At 40.6% G+C, this 26,894-nt stretch overlaps 1 protein-coding gene across 1 annotated transcript; it reads right to left on the bottom strand.

The window, feature by feature from the left end:
- AKIRIN1 (akirin 1) lies at nucleotides 1-10,794 on the bottom strand. The gene is made up of 5 exons (XM_028511787.2): nucleotides 10,444-10,794; nucleotides 5,991-6,131; nucleotides 3,500-3,634; nucleotides 2,166-2,237; nucleotides 1-1,519 (listed from the first exon to the last, which is right to left on the bottom strand). Exons 1-5 carry the CDS (start codon nucleotides 10,658-10,660, stop codon nucleotides 1,509-1,511), a joined length of 576 nt encoding a protein of 191 aa, XP_028367588.1. The 5' UTR covers nucleotides 10,661-10,794; the 3' UTR covers nucleotides 1-1,508.
- Between the last annotated feature and the right edge of the window lie 16,100 nt (nucleotides 10,795-26,894).

The raw sequence follows: 26,894 nt of genomic DNA, 5'->3' as shown, positions 1-26,894 counted from the left end.
TAAACAAATAGCTTAAGTATTTTATTCGTTTGCAACTAAGCTTGTTAACACTATATAATGAAAATGTACAAAGAAGAACGTTGCAGTTTTTGGTTAGATTTAAGTCAAAGACATTCATTAATAAGGAAACTTCCAATGTGAATACTCCAGAAATTTCTCTAAGCCATCTGATCAGAACTGTCTCTGAATATTACCTTACTTTGGAAGGTGTTGGCATACACTTGAATTACACTCAGAATTCTTCAAAATAAGCTGTAATTAAAAAAACTACTCTATATTCAAACTAAAACAATTTTAATAGAACTTTTCTTTCCAAAAACAATAATAAATGAAACAAGGCATTTTGTAAAATGTGGTCCTGAACAAGTCACAGTAAAAAATAAATGTATACTTAACTTCCACCTCCTCAAAACAGAGGCTACTTTCTGTTCCTCAGCCTTGGAATCAAGGTGAAGAACAGTCTGTAAGCAACTTCAGGCAAGGGGTTGCCAAAACAAAGCTCAAGCAGTTGAACATGGACACCTCTTAAAAGAATTTGGGAGAACCTGACCAAGATTCAAATCTATCGGTAGTAACTGACACCAAGGTGAAGTGGCTCCTCCCAAGTAGCAGTGCCGACAGGGTCTGGCCCAGCCCTGAGCTCACCTGTTCTATGCTCCCAAGCAAACCCTGATGATACTCCTGCTGCTCCAGGAGAGACTTATTTCCGGAGGTTCAGTGTCCAAGGAGCTCTTCGAGTGAATGAGGTGAGCACAGACTCCACGTGGGTATTTTAAGGCTTGGAGTCAAAGTATCTGACACGGCTGGGCAGAGTCCATGTATCAGATGGCCTGTCTCCAGTTCATTCTAATTCCTCACCATGTATTTATTGACCTAGGGCCACAGACCTTTGCTATGTCATCATAATCACATCTAATGTCCAGCCTAATGTATGATTCATATTCTGTGCCTGGAAACAGTCCCTGTATTTAACAGTAATACCTACACATAAAACAACCCACTGTTACAACTTATATGGTTACAAAACATTAATGATCTTCTGTAGATCAACCAAATGTTTTTAACCATAATTGTCGTGCATCAAATTCACAGCCAGAATCCCCAAGATCAAAGAAATTTGCACAATACAAATAATAACTTAAAATGCACATACACACATATACACACACTCTCACACACACTTCTTACAGAACTGTGCTTGGGGAAACTCCATTTGTTGAGTGCCACTGAGGGCATATTTTGCTAAACTGCTGCTTCAGGTATTTTGTTTGGAAAATCTATCACAGTAGGGCACAGCTGTTTATTGGATGAGCAGAAAAGAAATATATGCTTGTGGCAACCAGAAAGTTTTAAGGTCTTTCAAGTTGTATAAAATGGACCTGCAGAAACTTTTTAAGTGTTCTCAGGATGCAAAGTTGGAGCTGAAATGTGATATCAAACCAGTTGCAAAAAGTGCACAGCAGCCATCTCTTGAGGTCAAACCTGGTACCCAGATATGCAAGAAAGCTTCAGGACACATCTATAAATTAGGGATAAAAAACAAAAGAGTATAAGAATTCGAAAATATAGTGTTGTGTTTTTTAAAATAACAACTAACAGTAAATGTGATAAACTGCATGAAGGACAGAAGTCACCACTTAAAAGGTCCTAAATTCTCAAGAATTTAAGAAACCTGATTTGGTTCAGTTTAGAGAGATACAATTATAATTTATGATTTGAGTAACTGGTAGTTGTAAGATGTTTAGTATTAAGAAATTCCAACCATACTCTTGATAAGTTGGCCTAAGGAATCAACTTTAATAAACAACTGAAACTACCTTTCCAGGGTGAAAAGCTAGGTAATAAAACAAATTGACACTACAACATTCCAATACTGGCTGAACCACTACCTACATTAGCTTGGACAAATTATTAACTTCTTTAAGTGCTATCTTCACCAGTATAATGGGGCTAACAACAGTTCTTCCCTCATAGGGTTCTCTTGTGAATGAAATCAACTTTAAAGAATTAAAAGGGCTTAGCACAGTGCTGGGCATCTAAGTACTTTAAATAAATGCTATTAATTTACTTCACAAGGGCTTTTTGCTCTCAGGAGACAAGGTACTCAGTTTCAAAATTTTGCTCTTTGAAATTGGGAAATTCAAAGAAAACTTGGCAATACTTACAGCTTGTGGGCCTTGTCCCATATCGTCGCATAATCTGATCATGTGTGAATTTCACAAAAGATTCATACTGTTCTGTGAAGGGAAAGACAGTATACACTATCACTGGAAACTCTCCCCCAGTTTTTCAAGAATGAAGTGTCACACCTAACTTTCCAGTTTAAATTATCACTCTCAGATCCTCCTTATAACTAACAGTCACTCTGAGATTACTTACTGCCTCTTAGATCCCAGAGCCAAATCCCTGGCTCCTAGATTTGATCACTGATCACCTGTAATATAACATTTTCCTTAGTAATCTTGCCCAAGCTATAACTCCATCCTCTACTATGGCTTCCCCGAACAGACAGATATGGTCACTACTACAAGCCAGCAAATATTTGGGTATCTCCTATAGCACACGGAGCTTGAGGCTCTTCACTGCATTCAATCCTTGCTATAAACTTCAACAGACATACTGCGTGAAAAAGGTGGGATGGCTAGAAAGCTAGGAGAAAATTCCATACTACCTAATTGTAGACTGTTCCACAGAAGTACCTTCTAAAGGGAAATTCAGCTGAAAGAAGATAATCTGACGTCCGTGAACACAGAAGTGACTTACAGATAGCTGATATGAACAATTTTGGGGTGATGTTAGGAGAGAGAAATGATAGTTTCTTCTTATAATCAACATTAGATGTAAAGAAATCCATTGAATTTTGTTGCTAACCCAACAGTTTTCAATTTAAAGCAAAACTATTAACATTCTGAAGCACCACATGGTGTAGGTCACCAAATTAGGAAATAGTACTGTTACTGGAAGAAGTTGTGGCCTAAAACCTCTCCGATCACAGTATCATCCTCTTTCACTAAACAGGCACTTTCTACTTCTGATTCAGATCACTTCCTTTCACAAAAGGCTCTAACTTGCCATTAATCACTCCCTTTGTTCTTGCCTGAGCTGTGCTTTCCAAATTTTAATGTACCTCCAAGTTACAGGATGACTGATTTCCCACACACACTGACTCCCACCAGGAAGTCTGACTATGCTGAGGATAGTACAAAACCCCCCAACCATCTGCTAATGGTTAGCACTATCCCAACCACCTGTTTACAGGCCGCCTGTCCCAAACAGCCTACTCAAAATGCCTTTGTTCATATGGAAAATTCTCAGACGAAAGCTTGGTTTATCTTGTTTCAGAAATGTAAATGAAAAGTCCTTCCATATAATATATAAATGTTTACAATCACCAAAGGAAATAACACTTACAAATCATTCAACCTTCTTGCATGATGCCCTACTCCTAAATTACCATTTATTTAACTGGGGTTAATCCTTTGCCACTACCTCAGCCTACCTGCTAGTTTGGTATTGAGGATTTGCTCATACTCCTCCCGAATTTTATCTTCATAGTCTTTTAAGAGACGTTCACATATTATTCCAACTTGTCGGAGAGTAAAGGTGGGCTGGTCCTTCTTCATCCAGGAGGAACCTGGCCAAAAGACAAATCTAGTTTACATGATAAATTCTAGTTCTAAGGTTCAGAATTAATAACTTCATGCAAAGTCCTAGGATATAAAAATTGTATATAAAAATGGCATTTTTCACTACTTTATATGCAATATTTTCACAAAATGCTCTGAGTTTCTGACATTTGTTTTACAAAGCAAAGACAGGTAAATTGGGAAGGAGGAACAACATGTATGCAGGTATGCTAGCTGGTCTGCATACAAAAAATAGTTCTGATGCCGTAACAATCAGAGCCCATACTCAATGCTCATCTTATAAATGACAAAAATAAATAGTTTAAAGCTAATATAAAGTCTCTTGTCTGGATTAGGAAAAGCAGATTCATAGCACTCAGATCCTGAAGATCATCTAGACCTATGTTTAACCAAGGCTGTGCATCATAATTATCTGTGGAATTCACTATATATATATATACACACACATTCTGATTTAATTCTGGAGTAGGGCTTCGGCCTCTTTTTAAGTTCCATAGGTAATTCTGACAAGAAGTTTGACAGGAGAGCAACTGACTGGCCCAATATAAAAATTGTTAGCAAAATCACTAAAATATGAATGAAGGAGACAACTAGCCACTACACAGCTCATCCTTGACTCCTTTAGAATCTAGGTCAAAAAAAGGGAAATGTTCCTAAGATAATAGTTAGGAACCAAAATATCCACCAGAATGCCAGACAACACAGAAATCGACTTCCTGATCATGATAAAAGCAGCAGCTCCACTGGTAGTCCAGTTCTCGGTTGTTTTTCAAAGCATAGTCTGGCACCTGTTTCTTTGGCCCTCTTAGTCTATAAACTATTCAACAGCCTGAAACAAATAATTTTTTGCTTAAAACCAATTTTTTTCTTTATAAATGAAACCTGACCAAAACATCTAGGCAATTATTATTTGTAACTGTTTCTCTACCCATAACATATTCATTAATTCAAAATTATATCACTAAAATCTCGAGAGGAAATTGAGACTTGTTAGCTACAATCATTGAAAGTTTATCACTTACGCATGTGCAAGATCAGTTAGAAAGGGTGTTGTTTCAGAGTCAAAACTTCTGAGTTATGAAAAAACATTTTTAAAAAATCATTTGAGCCCTGACTGGTGCAGCTCAGTGGACTAAATACTAGCCTGCAGATCAAAAGGTTGCAGAGGTTTGAATCCCAGTCAGGGCACATGCCTGAGCTGCAGGCCAGGTCTCTAGTTGGGGACATGAGAGAGGCTGTTTCTCTCATTTTATCCCTCCTTCCCCCTCCTCCTAAAAAGAAATAAAATCTTTAAAAGTTAAAAAAATTATCTGAGGTGAAACTGACATAAAGTGAACAATCCAGTGGCATTTACTATAGTAGCAATATCTCGATTGAGTCTCAAAATATTTATACTACTCTGAAGTAACACCTCTTACCCATTAAGAGTCCTGCCCCCGCCCCCCCTCACTCCCACTCCATCTCCTGGCCCACAATTTGTGTTCTATAAAGAGCCAATTTTTCATCAAGGTAATTTCTGATTCTCAGAACTATTAAGAAGTAGAATGTTTTGTGAGGAAATAAACTACTACTTAAGGACAGAATCTGCCAGCACTGGAGATGTTTATGCACTGGCCTACTGACTGCAGGGAAATGGCAGGCAAGGCTGGTGGCTGAACTATGTGATCAGGAAGATTCACTTCAACCCTTAGGTTCTATTTGAGCACATCCTCCCTAGTCACCTGTCAATATTACAGAACAATGCTGTCACACAACTTTCTGCAATGATAAAAATGTCCTATAGTTGTTCTATGTGGCTACTGAGCACATTAAATGTGGTTACTACACGCATCTGGGAAACTAAATGTTAAAATTTTATTACAATTTAGCCCTGGCTGGCGTAGCTCAGTGGATTGAGCTTGGGCTGCGAACCAAAGCATCGCAGGTTCGATTCCCGGTCAGGGCACATGCCTGGGTTGCAGGCCATGGCCCCCAGCAACCGCACATTCATGTTTCTCTCTCTCTCTCTCTATCTCCCTCCCTTCCCTCTCTAAAAATAAATGAATAAAATCTTAAAAAAAAAAAAATTTTTATTACAATTTAATTAAACAGCCATATGTGGCTAGTGGCTATGGTATCAGACTTTGTAGTTATAGAGGGCACCACTGCATTGTTGGGTAGATGGAAGCCAATCAAATCAAAGGTCTTTGCCGATTTCATGATTCTGTGGTTTTAATAGTATTTATAACACATATACTTTACCACTTTTATTACTTCAGATGAAATTGATTCTAAATTAGGAAACTTATTTCAAGTACCATTTACAAACTCTTAAATGTATTGTGCAAATTAAAGCACACTTACCTGGAGAACTAGGTGCTGTGAGTGCTGAGGAGTGAGGCTGATTTTCTGAAGCACAAGCTTCATTTTGATTAAGAACAACTTCTAAATGTCTCCACCTCTGATAACGACTATATTCTTGTTTTATGTTCTGAAAAATTTGCTCTAAATAAAAAAGAAACACACTTAAGCATTCACTTTCTTCAAATTTCTTGTCCTCCCCCCATGTTATAAATATTAACAAGAAAAATATTTATACTGAATAAAGCATTCTTCCTATAACTCCCAAAGTGTGCCCTCTTATCATCATTTCAACATGTAGAATAACACCTATTTTGACATAAGCCACTCAGACGAAATTCCCTTTGCTCTCCTATGACAATAAAGACCAGACCTGCTGCTTGCTATAGGATTAATTAGTACAACGCAAAGGGGGAAAAAATCCTTCACCTAATAGTTACTTTAAAAAAAAAATCTTTAAATTGTAATTTCACAAACTAGGGTACTAGGGGTCTCTTACCACCTGTTTGGGACTCAAGATCTTTAGGGAAGAGGAAGGCAAAAAACCATTATTTCCACAGCCAGGGGAAGACATGAAATTTATTGCTTGGAATTCATCAACAGGACATAGAAAAGAACTTTCTGATTCAATAAGAGGCAGTATTTGGTAGGGTTAAGACTGCTATTCTGAGTTGAGGTAATAATAAACTGAATTTAACACTATTAAAAGGAGTCCAGGACACACAAACCACTAACCACCTTGAAATACATTCCTAGAGACAACACGGAATCTGGAAGGATGTGGCTTTCATGTTGTTTTTTTTGTTTGTTTCTGTGGTAGGATATACATTCACTTTCCAGATAATAAAGTCTCCTTATCAAAAATAAAACCCAGAAAATTATGTCACCCGCCCCCCCCCAACTCACATTCCAATGTACACTTTGCCATAGCTGTATTTTTTTTAATAGGGGGTGGTGGTGTTAACAATGCCATTTGCTTCTTCCTAGCTATGTGACTATGACCTTGGGAAGTCATGCAGGATCTTTAGCCTAGTTCTTTAATATAAATGTTAAACACCTGCCCAATAAGTTGTGAGAATCAGAATCAAAGATATTAATAATACTGTAACAGGCCTGGCTGGTATGGATTGAGTGCCTGCCTGCAAACCAGGTCCCCAGTCATGGGGGTGCAAGAGACAAGTGATCGATGTTTCTCCCTTCCTCTCTCTCTAAAAAATAAAAAACCTTAAATAAATAAATAAGCAAATAAGTAAATAAATAAATAAAGTGCCCTGGCTGGTGTAGCTCAGTGGATTGAGCATGGGCTGCAAACCAAAGTGTCGCAGGTTTGATTCCCAGCCAGGGTACATGCCTGGGTTGCAGGCCACAACCCCCAGCAACCGCACATTGATGTCTCTCTCTCTCCCCCCTTCCCTCCCTAAAAATAAATAATATCTTAAAAAATAAATAAATAAAGCCATAACAAGTGATGGTACAGTCCAGGAACTAACATATACTCAAAAGTAGCTCCACACATAGCTAAATTCTGTAATACTCAGCCTAAACACTGGAACAATGTAGTATTTGGCAAAGTTTTCTTTTAAGAATGTTATGAACTTCATATTTTAGATCCCTGAATTCATGAAGTCTTTGTTTCATCTTTAAAATATATTCTCCAAGCACCCAGTTGGCCAGATGCAATATAAGGTTGTAAGCAATTGCAAAAACTTGAAACAAGAAAGAACAAGTATGAGAACATTGCTCATGAGAACAGGTCTTTGATAAACCTCTAAGTGCCTCCTGTATGACAAAGTGAAGAAATGGAAAGAAAGGTGTAACTTTGAGGATGGTACAAGGGCTAGCAAGTCCAAGAATCTAAACATGGTATACACAGGAGAAAAATAAGGAAGCAGATGTGCTTTTCTCCTCATGAAAGCCACATAAAACAGACAAAGGCATTTTTAAAAAAGAAAATGCAAATTTTTTTAACGGTGGACAATTTTAATCTTTGCCTCCCATTATTTGAGGTTGTGCTTCTAGGTTTTATCAGGCAAGTCCATTATTTTTCTAGTTCCAGCTCCCACTACAACCCAGTTACATCAAACAATCCTGTCCTTAATGTGTGGGTTTTCTGTCTTTCACTCAAGCAATTTTGCTTTGCTTAAAATGGGGCTGTGTCTCTCTTTCCAACATTTAACACCCAGCTAAAATAATACATTCTGATGAAGTCATGATCAGTTCATTGCTTTGCATCTAGACTCACTCCGTGTTTACAAACATCTCCCTGAGGTCAGTAACCCCTTTTCATCCCTGGCATCCATCTACCTCACTCATTTAAGCAATAAAAGACTTAATTTTATAGGCCTTTTCTACAAAAAGTGCTATGACATTATCTTTTTTTTTAGAGTGAAGTAAAAACACATTTTCCGACCATTTCTGAGAGAGCTTTACAACCCTTGAGATAACCAGGATGTTACAGAGTGAAGTCATTGACTTTTATATTCACTTTTCTATTAGTTGGCCTTATTCTTTCTACTTGTGTAACAACTAATATTTCCTTCCTCATTCTTCCTTTTTAATCCAGAAGGCATCTTTCACATAAACCAAAGCATTAAATAATGAATCATTCATACTTTGTTTCTTTCATGACAGAACCATATTCCAGTAAGCACTAAGGAACATAACAAACATCAATCTTTACAAATGAACATTTACACAAAATAATTTAACCAAAAATGACCAAGATGCTAGTTTGCATGATTTATGCAAAGAATAAGTTTTAAGATAAAAAACAACAACAGTGGCTCCCATTATGGCACTGTGCCATATTCAGGCTTCCAAATACACTCAGCAATCACTTATTATGCGTTTGCTGTATTATGAACTACAATAAAATTAGTCTAGAGAATATTACTGGGAGAAACAATGCATTTACTTAATACCCATCAAGATATTTAGAGCAAGTATTAATTCTATTTTGCTGAAGAAAACAGACCCAGAAAGATTATGTGACTATCCCTGCATAGCTGTAGGAGCAGAGGGGAAAAAAAAATCACTTTAAGTGGGCACCTACACCCTCTGCCCTTGAAGGGCTCTTCACAAAGAACTTTTGCAAACATTCTCATTCAGAGCAACATTAAGTGGTCAGGGAATTTAAAGTCGAACAGAGTTCCTCAAGGGCAGGGTTAGTCAGGTAATGGATGGGAGACTGACTGCATTTGGATTAGCAAATAGGAGGGGAAAGCATCATGTTGGAAGGCAAGAATACAGACACAGCCAGTGGGCCTGAGGAAAAGGAGCAAAGGCATAGGTTGGTAAGAAAATGTATGAAAGACTAGGTGAGATACGGTTATAACTGGTAAGTCCTTTAAATGCTAGCATACAGAAATGAATATGAGTCTAGGAAAGCTTGGCTGGCAACTACACCAACGCCAGTGCCAAAGGATGAGGGCCTGAAATCTGTATTGTGGATTTGCAAAGAAGAAAATAAAGCCTAAAGATATTGGTAACTGAAAAGGGATAAACAAAATGATTTTAAGGCAATTCCAAAGTTTCGCTTATGCTCGAAAAGTAGGAAAAAAAACACAAAGAAATGACTTGCCAAAGTCCAGTTTTGAGACTCCCCCTATTTCCGGGAACCTTTTAAAACTGCTAAATATTAATTCTGATGCACTTTTCCCTCAACTCCCACACAATGGTTAGGGTTTTGTGTGCTTTTTTTAACTTTATTGTCCCACCAGCTCTCCCCTTTCCTTGACCAATGTCCTTATTGAAGGCGAGTCTGTCTGCTACGGATAGCTTAAGTCCTGCTTTCAGAACCTCTGTATGTTTAAAGATTCTCAAATTCTAGCTAACGGCCTACCGATTTCAAGCCATATATGGTACAAGACAATAGCCATACAATAAAAGAACATGGCCAGTCCCTTAGAATTAGTCAGGTTGAAATCGGATTCCATGACTTCTGCGGCGACCTCCGGTCCCTCAAGGCTTCTGTAAATCAGGTCTCCCTACAAGCTACAGTACAGTGCGGAACAGCACACACTCAGGCCCCTTCCCAGTAACCAGTCCCCAACCCCCACCCTCAAGGCTGGGTTCGTGAGTAGAATCCAATTTCCCAGGGCCCACCGATCTACAGGGCGGCTCAGTGTAGGCCCAAGCAGCGGAGGCAGGAGGGGCTGGGGGGACTGTGAGGGCCCGGAGCAGTCAAGGATATCCCCATTTTCCTCTTGCTGCCCATCCCTCCAGGCTCGCCAGCTCCAGGAAAACCGAAAACCGATACTGTGACCCCACTACCTCTCCCGGATGTTTCCCATCCCCGGAAGCGACCAGGCCCGGCGGCGCTCCAGTTCCCTTTTCGCAGGGCAAAGAAGGGGTCCGCGGGCAAATGAGCCTAGCGTCCATAACCCTTCCCCCCATTCCCACCCCCACCCCCAAATGCCAGGGCCTGGCTTCCTGCCAAGCCCGCAGCGTCGGTTACCCGGAGTTGGAAGGCGCCGCTCACTGCCAGGCGGTACAGGCTGCTGTAAAGTCAGCGGTGGGGTCTGCATCTGAAACTGCGGCGGCTCGACGTCCGGGGGCCTGAGGCCCGGAGTGGGGCCGGGCAGAGGGGCGCAGCGCCGCCGCTTCGGGGAACCCGGGCTTAGCAGCGCCGCCTCGAACTCCATGGGCCGCTTCAACGTCGCCCCACACGCCATGCCGCTGACCGGCCAGGGACCAGGAGCGGACGCGGTGGAAGGTACCGTCCAACCTCCAGCTCCTCAGCGGAGCTCTCAAGCCAAGCCGGCTCCAATGGCGCCTCCAGCACCCGGCAGCGGCTCTGGCCCCGCCTCCTGTGACGTCACGGACCTGGTCACCGTCCGTCGAGGGGGGGAAGCCGGAAGAAGGCCACTCTTTGCGGTCTATCAGCGACAGTCCGGCCCGCGGTGCCCCCTAATGAGGAAATGGAATGGCCTAGGCGGAGAATTTGGTCACCAAGCAACCAAGGGTGGGCCCCCGCCTCCGCCCCTCCCAGGGTTCCATTCCCCCCACCCCTTCCCATCGCTCGCGGGTGGCCCCTTAGGTTTTCGCACCTGCGCGGCCGGGGCGTGGGGGAGGGGAGAGCTTGGAAGAGTGTTCTCGGAGGGGCTAGTTGAGAGCTTGGGAGTCGCCGTCTTCGCTTCCCTTAACCTCCTTCTATCTAATTCTAGTCCCCGTGATAAGAGAGAGTGATTCTGAAAGGTCCTCAAGGGCATTTCCCTGACTCCAGGAAGTCTCAATTTAAACATAACGTAAGATTTGAGAATGGACTTATGGAAGTCTGTCAATCCCATGGAAATGCAAAATTGTGGATGGGGGGCGTGGATATATTTTAGGAGAGAAGACTCATACTCAGCTCATCAAAGGGGTCCGTTCCTCACAAAAGTTAAAAACAAACAGAAAACAACTGGTTTAAATGATTTAAGAATGATGTGAGACTGTTAGGAACTTCAGCTGATAGCTGACTTGACAGTTCAGGTGCTTTTGATATTTTGAAAAAATTAATCGGTGACAGGACGATTCTACTTTTAGAAACTGTTATGTGCCTGTGTATTACCGGGGAACAGGTCCAAGGAATCCGTGATACAAAAAAAGGTTAAAACCTTTCTAAAACTACTCATATATATTAAATATTGACAATGACTCCTGGGATCCGCCTGCTTTGACGTATCTCTGGGAGTTTCCGGAACAATCTAAATTTCAGATACTTTTCCTGTAACAGGTGATATGCCTGATCAATATGCCCCGATATTTGAGTTGAAGAATATGGGCATGGTATTGTACCTCATTCCATTCTTTGTCCTTTTCTGTTGCTTTACTCTAGGTCCTCCCCAGTTTCTCCAAATTTTATAAAGGTCCAAACATAGGTCATTCTTTTTTTTTTTTGGCATTTATGTTTGACAAATAACAAATAATTCTAAAATGACTGTGCATACCAGACGTTAAATTTATTCTATCCTATCTTTTTTTCATAATAAAGAAGGGGTACAATCAACTAGAAAACTAGAAATGGAACATTATGGCCAAAGAAAAAGATCATAATTATCCTAATAATTAAACATGACTGAATTTGAAATTTAGCTCTGAGCTTCCTGGTTGCCAGGGCAAAAACAAAAACAGTAAATATCGAGTAAATCTTGTCATCTGAGAAGAATCAATTCATCAGAGGAGACAGACCTTTTTTTTTCTGTAGCACTAACTTCTAAAGGCATTTTCTCATATAACTTTATTAGGAACTGGTGGATGAGGTAGTAAAGCAATCAAGAAGATTTTTTTAAAAGATATTATATATTTTTAGAGAGAGGGGACGGGAAAGAGAAAGACAGGGAAAGAAACATCAATGTGTGGTTGCCTTTCACACTCCCCCTACTGGGAAACTGGCCTGCAACCCAGGTGCCCTGATTGGGAATTGAACTAGTGACCCTTAATTCACAGGCCAGCACTCAATCCACTGAGCCACAAGAGCCAGGGCAAGAAGATTTGGACAAGAAATGCAAAAGCAAAATTCATATAGCTATTTATTTTAGTTTAATAAAAACCAGGGATATAAATAGCAACCTAGTTATGGTTATTTTTAATAAATCATTCAAAAATTTTTAATTTATTGATTTTAGGGGGGAGGAAAAGAGAAGAACATCAATTTGTTGTCCCACTTATTCATGCATTTATTGGTTGCTTCTAGTATGTGTCCTGATCAGGGATCAAACCAACAACCTTGGTGTATTGGGACAATGGTCTAACCAACTGATCTACAGAACTAGGATTGATGGGGTTTTTTTTTTAAGGGGCATGTCTCATGCAGTCTAAGGAAATTGTTTTCTTGTGATGTAAACTGTTTCAAACTTAGACCCTAGAAGGTTTTAAAAGTATGTCCCTTGGGTCATCATTCTAATAACACTTCTCGCTAGGGTGTTGCTAAATGCTTTGATGGTTATTCTCTTCTTTGTGGTCATTTAAAAGTTTGAGTATGCCTTATAATATTAGTGTTTTAAAACAGGAAGTTGTAATTTGTTTACAAATCTGACTCTACTTCTAAATTAGAAATTCCTTGAAAATAATAATCAGGCCTCATTCATTTGTGGTTCCCCATCCTCTGAACAGTATTTGAATGCAGTAGGGGTAGGCACAGAATAAATATTGGTAGCAGGAATAAATGGTAATTAGTTCAAGGTTGTTCTCTCTGTCCCTGAAAGCTGATAGTCCGCATTGCTGAATGAGGGTGGATTCAGATGATTCAGAAAACAAACAAGTGGGTGGTAAATCCTATTATAAATTGCAGTTGACAGCAGCCCAACCAGGGAGGTGCTTTGAGGGAAGCAGATGGGCTGCTCTGACGACCACTGACTGTAGTGTCTCCTTATGAAGTCACTTCAGTCCAGGTCTGCTTTCCTCTGCATGTCCAGACACTTTGCCAGTCATATACATGTGTACACATACACGCGTTATTAAGTACCTTTCATGTGCCAGGCACTAGACTATCATGGTTGAGGATACTAGGATATGAAAAGAGACATTGTTCCTGCCTGCCAGGGCTTCCAGTCTGTTAGAGGTGACAGACATTTATCAAATAATCACAACAGCTAGTATACAGTTATAAACTGTGACAAGTACTCTAAAGGGGAAAACAATGAAGACTTCCCTGAAGAAGTCACATCTGAGTTAACTAAATAAGAAAAGAGAGGGTGAGGACATCCCAAGCAGACGGGAGAGCACACCCAAAGCCAGAGACAGAAGAGACCTTAATGTGTTCAAAGAATCAAAAGAAGTCTAAAGTCACTGTGGTACAGAACATGAATGCAGTCGGGGGAGAAAAAACTGATGACAAAGGCAGGAGCCTAATCATTTAAAACCGTGTAGGCTGCCAAAAGGTTTTTTTACCTTTATGTTAAGAGCAGTGGGAAGCCACTTCAGGAGTTAAGGTGGAAACCAAAGAGCTTAATTAAAATGATCAGATTTACATTTGAAAAGATTCCTGGCTGCTGCGTAGAGAACTGGTTGAAAGAGCAGGGATGGATCGGGGAGATCAGTAAAAAGATTATTGTGTCTGTGCAGATGCACGAATTGTAGAATTAGTTTTATATTACAAGGAACCTCCTACTTCCTGGCATACACAGATTCTTTCATATCACCATCCGTGGGTGTTTTTATGATAGTTCACCCTGGGAAAGCTCAGCAATAGGTCTGAGGTTCTGTCTATTTACTGGGGCCAGCAGTTGCCTGACCCATGGCCATCAATGGGCTAAACATGGGGCTGGGAATGAAAGGAAAGAAGGGTACCATCTTACAAAATCTTCCAGAATTCTTTGCCTAAAGTTTCCAAAGGAGTTGTCTACATTTCCTATCTCCTTTTGCCTACTTCCTGCCCACCACCTACCAAACCACACCCATCTGATTTCTACCCCTCCCATTCCACTAAAACAGGTAAAGTCACCAGTGATCTCCAAGCTATGGGGGAAGTGCCCTGACAAGAGCAAGGTTTGGAAGATGAAGTAACAGATGGTGGTGAGGGTTAAGTGCGGGAGTGAGAGAGGTGAAAGACTCAAGACTCAAGACTCCTTGGCTTCTGGCTTTTTCAGAGCCACTTTCTGAAAAGTTTTCATCAGACAAAGACCAGACGGGGGAGGAATTTATGAGCATGATTTTGGACATGTTGAGTTGGGGGTTCCTTTAAAGTATTACTTGGGGTTCTCAAATGGGAGGTGTGTGCATGTATAAATATGTGGACCTGGAATTCAGGAGAAGTCTGATTGGAGAACAAAATTAGGAAAGTCATTGGAATAGAAATGGTAATGAATGTTGTAGGGGCAGCTGGGGTTATCTAGGGTAGGAGTTCTTAGTCTTTTTGTGTGCCTTTCTCTGAATGTTTTAAAGTGTATAAAATAAAATAAAATAAAATAAAATAAAATAAAATAAAATAAAATAAAATAAAAACAGCCCTGACTGGTGTGGCTCAGTTGGTTGGGCGTCATTCTGCAAAGGGAAAGATTGCCAGTTCAACTCCCTGTCAGAGCGCATGCCTAGGTTGTGCATTTGGTCCCCAGTAGGGTGCATACCAGAGGCAGCCAATCAACATATCTCTCTCACATTGATGTTTCTCTTTCTCTCTTTCTCCCACCCTTCTCCTCTCTCTAAAAATAAATAAATTTAAAAAATTTTACAGATAATAAAATAAAATACATAAGGTAACAAAGAAAATTAGTTATACATAAACACATATACTATATATATGTAGTCTATCAATATCAATTGGATATTCATTTGATACTGATAGATTACTTGGAAATATATATTATATGTCCATTGGATATTAGGATATTAATAAATTATCTGGAACTGTGTAATGTAAGGGGTAAAAAAATGATTATTGAGATGGAGGAAACATACTGCAAAGGAAATTCCAATTATAGCCTGAAACAAAGAGTACCAAATTATCTAAGCAAAATCTAGGAATTGGAGTGGAAGTTTGGAGAAAAGTGGTAAAAACTCATCCAGAAGTTTCATGTGAGCCCTGGCTGGTATGGCTCAGTGGACTGAGCATGGACCTACAAACCAAAGTATCACAGGTTTGATTCCCAGTCAGGGCACATGCCTGGGTTGCAGGCCACGGCCCCCAGCAACCGCACATTGATGTTTCGCTCTCTCTCTTTCTCCCTCCCTTCCCTTCTCTAAAAATAAATAAATAAAATCTTAAAAAACAAAGAGAATATTCTTCATTCAAGCAGTCATTGAAAAAAGTATGGTACATTTAATGTAGCTATTAAAAGTAATGGATGAGAAGCATGCAAATTTACATAGTAGGATTTTTAAAAAGAAACTAAAGTATGGAAAGTTTATGTAATTGATTAAGATTGCACAACTAGTAAGGGGTAAGGGCAAGGATTCAAAAATTCTAGGTCCAAGGCTCTGGCTGTGTAGCTCAATTGTTTAGAGCATCTTTTGGATACACCAAGGTTTCAGGTTCAATCCCAGGTCAGGGCACGTGCAAGAATCAACAAATACATAAATAAGTGGAACGATAAATTCATGGCTCTCTCTCAAATCAACAACAACAACAATAATAATAATAATAATAAAGATCTAGGCCCAGAGTCCACCAGTTTAGTCACTGTACTGTTACTTTTGAAATGGGGTTCAGTAGACAGTTGGTTGAAGATGACAAATACAAGGGAGCACAGAACGAAGTGGGGAATAATCATCTGATAACAACTGTTTGTCCCCCCTGCCCTCAGAGAGTACAGCAGAAGCCTCCCTTGCTAGCTTTCAGTATGGCATGAGAATGGTGACTTCTTAAGCCACCAGAGGTCACTCTGGTTTCCTTTGTTGGGTTACAGAACCTGTGAGTCTGGGCCACAGGTACCACAGTGCTTTGGGTCTTCTTGCTGTCCTGCCCTGAGCTGCTCCTCCATCTCTTTTCTGCTGGTGGGGCTCTGACTGCCACTGCGCCTGGATGTTGTTGGTGCAGCTGCTACCATTCCCAGAGACAGCCGCTAATGGAGACCTCTCTTCTCTCTACTGTTTGGCAATGATATGGTTAAAACACAGAGCAGGGCAGGGGTGGGAGGGGGGTATCAGGCAGAGATGTGTTCAAATCCCAGCTCTGTTATTGACTACTTTGTGTAAACCTAGGTCAGTCACCACCTCTCTGAGCCTTAGTTTGCCCACCTGTAAAATGAACCTACATCAGAGGTTAATCATCAAAATTAACTGAGATAATGTATCTCAAATGCTTAGCACAGATCTTTTTTAAAGGTTTTATTAATTTTTAGAGAGAGAGAGAAAGAGGGAGGAAGAGAGACATGGATGTGTGAGAGAAACATTGATCAGTTGTCTCTCACACACCACCAACCAGGGACCTGGCCCACAACCCAGGCATGTGCCCCTGACCAAGAATTGAACCAGCGACCTTTTGGTTTGCAGGCTGATGCCCAACCCGCTGAGCCACACCAGCCAGAGTGCTTAATACAGATCTTATTATGAATAGAGTCAGAAAGTTTTTCTCAATGCAGGCACTTGTATTCAGTTGGTTTTCCTTTATTTTTCAACTTATAAACTTTCTTCCCATTATTTGCTGTAAGACTCTGATAAAGAAAGAATTTGGGCAACGAGCCAACTGTTTTTGCTTGCATAGCCTCTAAGACAATTTTGAAAAACTGTGTACTCCTGTGCATTTGTTTAAGATGACATTAAAGTTCTTTCATTCTAATATTAAATATTGCAAAAGATAGGATTTCCAACATATTGCAATATCATTTAAAAATTACATAAATGTTTTGAAAATATTGAGTGGAATCTAAACACTATACAATGGTCTAGAATGATAACTCTGACCAATAAGGGCACTGTATCAACTAGCACTTCACTAACCTAGACGTATCCCTTTTTTAGGCATTTGTCTATAAGCGGAACTAGTAGAGACAGAAATAAAGGGCCCTAAGCAAAAGCCAGGAGGTAATGGCATCTGGGAAAAAGAAGAAATCAAGAGGAAGCTGTAAAGAGAATAAAGAGAGAAGTCATCAGTGGATGCAGTAAGGAGAAGGAGGGTCAAGGACAGAGGTGACCTGCATCAGGACGGGGGAGTGATTTGGACAGGAAGCAACGGGTGGCTACCTGTGGGTGGGGGAGGTGAGTGACGACTGGAGTTATTTTTCAGTCATTAGAACTGTTATTATATCTTTTTTAAAAAAAATATTTTATTTATGTATTTATTTTTAGAGAGGGAAGGGAGGGAGATAGAGAGAGAGAGAGAGAGAAACATCAATGTGCCGTTGCTGGGGGTTATGGCCTGCAACCCAGGAATGTACCCTGGCTGGGAATCTGTTATTATATCTTAAATGGCAAAGAAGAAGGGTTCAGTTCCACAAAGTCTGGTTGTACAGCCTGAGATGGTTATTATATTTCTTATCTATGTATCTTAACAACAATGAACCTCTATTTCCTGAGGCAAGCTGGGGACGCCTTTGTTTCCTTTAGCCTCAAAGAGTTTATAATGTAGAAATCAGCACCAGGAGTGGGGCTGGGAGGAGCAGACCTTCAGAAGTTGTGAAAAAATGAATGTGGCAACCGCAGCAACATGGTGAGCGATAAGAATCTGCTTTCTGTAAATAATGCGGACCTTAGGAGCATAGGCCCTGGATCCAGAACCAGATACTCTGGATATGAATCTGGCTTCGTTGGAGGACTTTGGGAAAGTTTCTTCACCTCATTGGGCCTCAGTTTCAACAGTAGGTGGATGTATTAGTTTCCTGAGGTTGCAGTAACAAATGACCACAAACTTGGTGGCCGGAAACCACAGGAATGTGTTCTCTCACAATTCTAGAAATCTGAAGTCCACAGTCAGTTTCAGTGGATCACAATCAAGGTGTTGGCTATTGTCCATCTGATTCTAGGGTTAGACCTGTTCATTACCTCTTCCAGCTCTTGTGGCTACCAGCATTCCTGAGCTTATGGCTGTATTAGTCAGTCCAGTCTCTGCCTCTATGGTTACACTGCTTTTTTCCTCTTGTGTGTCAAATTTCTCTCTAACTCTCTAGTGAAAGGATATGTGATTGGATTTAGGGCTCACCTAAATTATCCAGGGTAACTCCCCGTTTCAAAACCCTTAACTTCATTATATCTTTTGCCGCATAAGGTAATATTCTGAAGCCAGCTAGTGTACCACAATAAAAGTCTGGCACTAATCATGCGGAGTTAGTGCAGAACCCATAAATTAAAGAGCATGGTCCCCAACCAAGCTGCCCTCACTTCAGTCATTCCCAGGTTACTTGCACTTCTGACAAACTGGCCATAAATTGGGGGGTTCTTACAACCTGCTTAGGCTCAGTAATTCAGTAGAATAGCTCACACAATTCAGGAAACTGCTATATCTACAGTTACAGTTTATTATGAAGAATACAAGTCAGGATCCAGCGAAACGAAGAGACAAAGAAAGCAGGGTCTGGTAGGGTCCCAAATGCACAGCTCCCAGGCCTTCTCCCTGCGTAGTCAGGGCACGTCACTCTCCCCGCACATCCGTGTGTTTGTCAACCAGGAAGCTTTACCAAGCTTCAGGGTCCAGAGTTTTTACTGGGGTTTCATTATGTCAGCACAATTGATTGAGTTATTGGCCATTGGTTGGCCATTTATCATTGGTTGAATTCAGTGTCCTTTCTCCCCTTGCCTCCCCAGAGGTCAAGCAGATATCACATATCTGTAAAGTGATATCTCACTATTGTTTTGATTTGCATTTTTCTAATGACCAGTGATGAATGATACTGAACATCTTTTCATGTACTTATTGGACACATATATCTTCTTTGGAGAAATGTTATTCAAATCTTTTACCTAGTTTGTGGTTGAGCTATATGTCTTTGGTATTGAGTTGTAAGAGTTCTTTATATACCACGGACATGTCCTTTATCAGTTATATGATTCTGCAAATATTTTCTCTCATTTTGTCAGTTACCTTTTTACTTTTTTTGTGGTGTTTATTTATGGCTTAACATTTTAAACTTTGAGGTAGCACAACTTATCTATTTTTTCTTTCATCAATTATGGTGGAAGTTCAATTTCATTTGCATGTGGATATCCAGGTGTCCCTTTACCATCTGTGGAAAATCAGTACATGTTGAACCAGGTGTTCAATAGGGCCAGAGTGCTGGGTGGAGGCAGAAAGTCTTCTTGCCACATTTCCTGATTGTTCTGGATTTTAAATTTTGTTTGGAATTGGGAAAACTAACCTAGAATTTTCCCTTTCTTGCTGTACGGACATAAAGTCATTAATTAACTCTCTCTTACATGTTCCAGCTTGCGAAATTGTTCTAATCAAGTACTCAGTGTCTCTCTCACCTTCAGGGGGCACATCATCTGGGAGTCAAACAATCACAGTTAACTAAGTTCCACAAACAGCAGACCCACTAGAATTCCCATAAAATGCCAATCAGGACTGTTAGTTGCAACAATAGAAGCCAAAAGTAGCTAACTTAGGCAGAAAAGGAATTTACCAGAAGGATATTAAGCACCTCACAGAAAGGAGGAGAAAATAGGAGAAACAGTCTTGGAAAATGAACAGAAAGCCATTTGGCCAAAAGAAGCTTGTTAACTTTAATCATCTCTCACAACAAGAAAAGTATAACCATGACACCGCCACTGAAAATTTGCTGCTGCTGGACTCTTGACACCATTGCCCCAGCCCTTAATAATCTCAAACTGAGTCTTTTTAAGATGCTGGTGTTGCCGGGAATTTTATTAGCCAAGCCTTGGGTATTGGCCCATTGCCTAGATCAGTTAATTTTAACTGGTGTGCCTCAAGAATTCTTTTTTTTTTAAAGATTTTATTTATTTATATTTAGAGAGGGAAGGGAGGGAGAAAGAGAGAGAGAGAGAGAAACATCAATGTGCAGTTTCTGGGAGCCGTGGCCTGCAACCCAGGCATATGCCCTGTCTGGGAATCGAACCTATGATGCTTTGGTTCACAGCCCACGCTCAATCCATTGAGCTACGCCAGCCAGGGCTTCAAGAATTCTTAAAACATGCCATACCTCACTGTTTAATCAGGGACACTGACATCTTTCCCCTTTGCCTGTCAAATAAAAAATAACAGCCAACACAACAATAGCTGTCCGGTGTGAATGTCCTGCTTTGAACAATAACTATATAGGTGATATAATCAAGTTGCATCTTATTGGTCATATCACATAATAAGGTTGTGTCTGTTTGATTAATTCTTGGTACCACAAATCCTTATGTATAAGTATAGGCACCTGATTTTAAAAAGTCACTTTGGAGCAAAAAGGGTAGGTAATTACTATTTCTTGTAAATAATCAAACATATCTATTTTTTGTCAGATTGGTAAAAATACATATTTTTGGTGTGCCACAGAATTTTAGTAATTGGTTTATGTGTGCCATGAGATGAAAAAGTTTCAAAATCGCTGGCCTAGACGATAGGGCAAATATGTGTTTCTCTTTAAACTTCAGTAAAATGAGCTGGGCTTCTCCCTAACCTGAGACTCATAAACAGGACCTTCCTTCAAAATAAGAAGGGTATTCAGGCATGACATGGCCCCAAAACTACAAGGTGCATTATAGAAATGAATAATAATAAAAATAATAGTCAACATTTATTGAGAGCTATCTATGCACAAGTTTTACACGTGCTAACTCTGTTAATGCTTACAACAGTCATACAAGGTGTGTTCCACTGTTATCCTATGTGGTAGATGAAATAACAACACCCAAAGATATTTATTTCCTAGTTCTCAGAACCTGTGAATGTGTCAAAAGGGTGATTATTCCTTGTTGTAAAAAGGCGAAAGATTTATTTGATCTGAAGAGAATCTAGAGCATTGCCTGTTGTATAATAAAGAATGTTACTGGCCTTTATCTCTGTTATGTGAATTAAATTGCAACAAGTTAGAGAATTGTAATACATGGTCAAATTGCCATGGAAACAAAATCTGACTTCACCATGAAGGTGGGTCTGTGGTGGTCAGCAGTTCCAGACTCACATAACCACAATATATTAAAAAATATAAAATTTAATGTAGAGAGAGGAGGGAAGAAGAGAGAGAGGAAATATTGATTTGTTGTTCCATTTATTTATGTATGCATTGGTTAATTCTTAATATGTGCCCTGACCAAGGATTGAAACCACAACCTTGGTGCATTAAGACAACACTATAACCGAATGAGCAACTCGGTCAGGGCTAATCACATTACAGTATTTTTAACCAGAAAGGAAAGGAGCATCTTTCTCCCAATTCTATTCTGAAAAATCTCAGGGAAAAAGCTGATTAACCAGTTTTGGATTATGCTCCATTCCTGTGTCCCAGGGAAATCACAGATCTGTGATTAGAAGAGAGGGAAGTGAGGGATAACCCATCCCACAGAACTCTCCCGGCTGCCATGGGTGAGAATGAGTCATCCTGGACATAATCTGTTGTTCTGGCGGGGGGAAAAGGGGTGGCGATTCCCTCTAGTGGAGAATGCCGTGTCTTTCTCTGAAATGGCTTTTATTGGGATTGGTATGTGCAGCAGTATATAGCATGCACGCATAGCTCATCAATCAATGCTCAAAGTTAATAGAAAACAGATATTATCTATAGATAACAAATGAGGAAACACAGAGATCTGCCTCAGGTCAGGGTCTGTTAGACATTCTGAGGCCAGATGGCCTTTAAGGGGCGTTTCATGAGATAAGGAGTTCATTCCTTATGCTTATCTGGTTTATACCAACAGGGCTATTCAAAGCAAAGCAGGCTTCAAAGGGTACAATGCATTCCTCAGGCCTGATTTCCCACAGGAACCCTCAGTGCTAGCATTAGGTCATGGCTGCCTCCGGCATTCCCAGTGTTCCGGTCAAGATTTACAGGCCTCTTTCAAGGTCTTGCTCTAGTGGGGCTACAGTCTCCGATGCCACACAAATTGGTCCCCAACAGGAGAAGTCTGGGAGGACAAAATCAGGATTCCACTGCATAGGCAGGGGTGTCCAACCTTTGGGCATCTCTGGGCCACACTGGAGGAAGGGTTGTCTTGTACCACACATTAAATACACAGACACTATTGAAAACTGATGAGTAAATAAAAGGTTTTAAGTAAATTCATGAGTTTGTGTTGTACTACATTCATAGTCATCTTGGGCTGCATGTGGCCCGTGGGTCGTGGGTTGGACACCCCTGGTAGGGAATACATGCAGAGTTGCAGAAGTTGCCTGGAGATTTTTGGCAGAATTCAAGAGAGAAACTAGGAGCTTGAATGTCAAGGGTCTACCATTGAGGAACAGCAAGTGCACATTGAGGTCAGACTTGTTTGTTTGGTTTGAGGAATCTCAGTAGAGACCCAAGATTGAAGGGATTAATTAAGAACACCTTACAAGGCTAGGAGACAAACTTGTAGTCAACGCTCTAGTCAGTGAAGAATTTGGCACAATGTTAAGGAAGGATTAGTTTTTTTCTTCTTTTTTAAATCTTCTTAATTCTTTTTTTTTAATTTTTAAAAGATTGTTATTTATTTAGTTTTAGAGAGGGAAGGGAGGGAGATAGAGAGAGAGAGAGAAACATCAATATGCGGTTGCTGGGGGTCATGGCCTGCAACCCAGGCATGTGCCCTGACTGGGAATCAAACCTGCGACACTTTGGTTCGCAGCCCGTGCTCAATCCATTGAGCTACACCAGCCAGGGAAGGAAGGACTTCAAAGCCATAATAACTATACACATATAATTATATAATGCTATTAACCAATGTTATCCCAATAAATTTAATTTTAAATAAATTCTGAAAAAAATACACATATATGAGTGAGGTCTGTCCAGAAAAAGTTCAGCCATTGTTAGTATAATGAGAGTTGGTTTGTGCAACATCAACATAACTTGGCATCCAAGGAGAGAGGACTGGAATGCACATGCATGAACAATGACAATTTCATTGTCCTAGTCAGTGGGGGCGGTAACTGCCCTTGAGTGAGCATGTATGGTCATCACATTCAAAAGGACGGAGTGAGGAAAGCAATGAGTTTGCATCACATTTTGTGTTAAGCTTGAAGATTCCTCTGTGGAAACTATTTGGATGATTCAGAAGTCTGCAGCTATGGGCAACTGCTGATTGGCAGCGTCATCACAACATGCCTACTCATGCATCACGTCTGGCGCAGTTTTTTGGCAAAACATCAAATCACCCAAGTAACTCAATTCCCCTACAGCCCAGATTTCATGCCCTGAGACTTCTGGCTTTTCCAAAAACTAAAATCACCTTTGAAAGGGAAGAGATTTCAGACTGTCAATGAGATTCAGGAAAATGTGACAGGGCAGTTGATGGTGATTGAGAGAACTGTGTGAGGTCCCAAGGTGCCTACTTTCAAGGGGACTGAGGTGTCATTATCCGATGTACAATGTTTCTTGTATCTTGTATCTTCTTCAATAAATATCTCTATGTTTCATATTAAATGGTTGGATATTTTATGGACAGACCTCATATACACACAGGTAGATAGATATAAATAAATGGACACGCAAACTGTTTATAGTTATTACTTTTGAAAATGAGCTTGAGGAAGACTTACTTTTTTATTCTTTTCATTTTTGTATTATTTAAATATTTGCAATATTTTATAAGAAATAAATAAAATACATATTTTACTTATTTATTTTTAGAAAGATGGGAAAGGAGGGGGAAGGAGGGAGAGAAACATCTATGTGTGAGGTACATATTGATTGGCTGCCTCTCACAAGCCCTCAGCTGGCCTGACTCCTTGCTTTACAGGCCACATCAGTCCCCTGAGCCGCACCAGCCAGGGCTAAAGATTTTTTAAAAAGCAAAGACTGTGTGAAAAAGAAATGGAATTCTCATTGCTGTCGGGCTGTCCTTACCTAGTATTAGGTTCTCTGGGATTCTTCTCTCACTGCTCTTAAAAGTAGACTGGGAAAGAAAAAGGGTGTGTATTTCATGCTGTACATATATGTAAAAAATGGGAGGGATATATACACATATGCATAGATTATCTTTGGAATAATAAACTGGAAACTGGTAAAAGTTAATGATTCTTGCAAGGAAAACTAGGGGATTGGAGGACAGAAGTGAGTAAGAGATTTACTTTACATTGTCTACTGGTGGTGGTGGCTGCAGTTTTTTACAATGTCAATGCATTGCCTATTACAAAATATTTTTTAAGGCTGGTGTACCTCTCCACACTGTGTCCCTCTCACTTCTTGGAGAGTGAATAAAATCTTTACACTTTCTTCTCTTCGTGAATTCTTTCACAGCCCATGTCACCAACCACCCTAATATTTTGATGGCCCATATGGGGACATTCTCTATTTCTCCCTTTCTTCCGGTCTCCTGAGACTTGCGACTAGGGTAGCAGTGGGCAGTGGAATCTCGACCTGGGCCAAACCCCTAACCCTGTCCCTGTGAGGTTTAGAGAGAAGATTCTAATCCTTCTCCGTCTCTCTGGACTCTGCAACCAGTGTCCTTCTCAGTCACCTTCAGGGCCGGGAATCAGACTGAAAATTACTGGAAAGGAAGTACAGAACATGATTATCTGCTCCCTACAGCCCCAGGCAGAAGATAACATTGGAACAAACTGCAGCCTCATCCTGCAACACCCTCCACAGCACAGGGGCCTCACAACAGCCTTCTCCACCCTCGTTTAATCCAATTATCATTCAGTAAAAGCTCAAAGCCCCCACCCCTTGATGCCGGTATATATCTCCACACCCCGCCCCTTTTCTTTCTTGGAGAGTGAATGAAAACTTTACTCTCTATTTATGTATGTAAATTTTTTTTACTGTTGCATTCAGAGGTTGAATAAGGTGAAATGGCTAATACCTGAAGCAGACAGGGTAGATAGCTTGCTCAACATCTGTACCAATCCACTCCTATCTTGCCTCCTTATACACCCTGGTTCAGCTTTCCAGCCAAAACTGCCTGTCCTAGACCTCTTTGCAGCTATGTCTCCAGATGTGTTTTCAGTTCCCTGGGGGGCTTGAATCTGGAACTGAGCTAAGTGGGAGAGAAATGAGGCAGCACAAGAGGATGTAGGATGTCATGCTTCTGGAGCCAACAGCCCTGGCAGTGGCTTCCTGTTTCCCAGATCTTGGCTAAGGTAGTGTGTTCTTGGAGCAAATAGTTTGGACAGCAGCTTGCTAATTTCCCAGTTTTCTGGTGTGGCAGAGGATTTCTTGATGGTAGTTTGTGCTTGACTTAAATCGACCCTCTTTCAATAACCAGCTCTAAGTACAGGTCACTACAATTTGTGTCTTGTTTGAAGAAGGCTCTGCGAGGTATACTGGCATCAGTCAAAAGCTGATGCCCCTGGCAGGGATGTCTTGAAGGATAAGGGTAGAGTGGACACTGGATATTTCTTTGAGGTCCCCAGTATTGGAACTCCCTAGCTTGCATTTAGCGAATTCCCTCAGGTTATGAATCTGAGGTATAGGGCCTATAGTCCTCTGCAAAAGCTGGAAGTGCTAAACATGTCCCTTCTCATGCTTGTTGCTATAGCACTAGTGTGTGGACTGGGCTCTGCCAGTCATGCACACCTGCCTGAGAGCTAGCTAGACAAACTGGTTTCAGGGAGACCAATTCCGGGAAAAGCAGTGACTGCAAGGGTGGTGATCAGTTCGCATTCGTTGCTAGTGGTACCGGTGGCACAAGCCACGTGTCTAGACCTTCACAGCCATGGCTTATCAACAGACCAGTTCTGCAACTTCAGAATCCTTCTCTTCAGTCTTCCCCTTGATTCTATGAGCTAGTTAATATCTTTTTAATATTTTTTTGGCTTAAAACACCCAGGTTTTTTTTGTTGCAGTTAAGAATCTTGATGGATATATATATTTGTTTATATTTATTTATATGACAAATCCTCCTACTTGGGTAGGGTTTTTGCCAGCAAGAGTTGCAGCTTAAGAAACACACTCTGCATTAACAGTGTGCGGCATTAAGTGGTATGTGGATTCGCTGATGCTGTCATGCATTCTACTAATCAGGTTTCTCCAGATGTGTACGTATACATATGTATGACTGAGAAGTCCCACAATCTGTTGCTGACAAGCTGGAGACTCAGGAAACCTACTTGGTGATGTAATTCAGTGCAAAAGTCTGAGAACCAGGGTGCGAGGGCCAGACGTCCCAACTCAAGCAAGCAGAAAGGAAAAGGGATGAATTCCTTCTTCCTCCACCTTTTGTTCTGTTCAGGGCCTCAGGGCACTGGAGGCCTACTCACAGTAGGGAAGGCAATCTACTTAACTGATAACTTTTTCCTCGGTGGTACTTTTAAATTCCCTCTTCAATTTATTTTAACTTGAAACATAATTAAATTATATTAGGTAGCTGATAACAATGTCTCTGATCTTTAGGGGTATGATCCTGAGGTTGGTTGCTTCTACTTGTGGGATTTGTTTTCTTGTGTGGCTAGAGACTTTTAGAAAACCTTGTGAGACA

Source organism: Phyllostomus discolor, chromosome 5, assembly GCF_004126475.2.
Source record: "Phyllostomus discolor isolate MPI-MPIP mPhyDis1 chromosome 5, mPhyDis1.pri.v3, whole genome shotgun sequence".
Classification (NCBI taxonomy): Eukaryota; Metazoa; Chordata; class Mammalia; order Chiroptera; family Phyllostomidae; genus Phyllostomus; species Phyllostomus discolor.
This window is presented reverse-complemented; position numbering and strand designations above follow the sequence as displayed.

Bases quoted from the DNA above. Each gene is read 5' to 3' on its own strand.
- AKIRIN1 (XM_028511787.2), bottom strand. From the start codon at position 10,660: ATGGCGTGTGGGGCGACGTTGAAGCGGCCCATGGAGTTCGAGGCGGCG. The intron at 6,132-10,443 runs GTAACCGACGCT...TTTTTTATTTAG, and splicing joins GCGGCGCCTTCCAACTCCGG to AGCAAATTTTTCAGAACATA. The intron at 2,238-3,499 runs GTAGGCTGAGGT...TTCCCTTCACAG, and splicing joins CCTCAATACCAAACTAGCAG to AACAGTATGAATCTTTTGTG.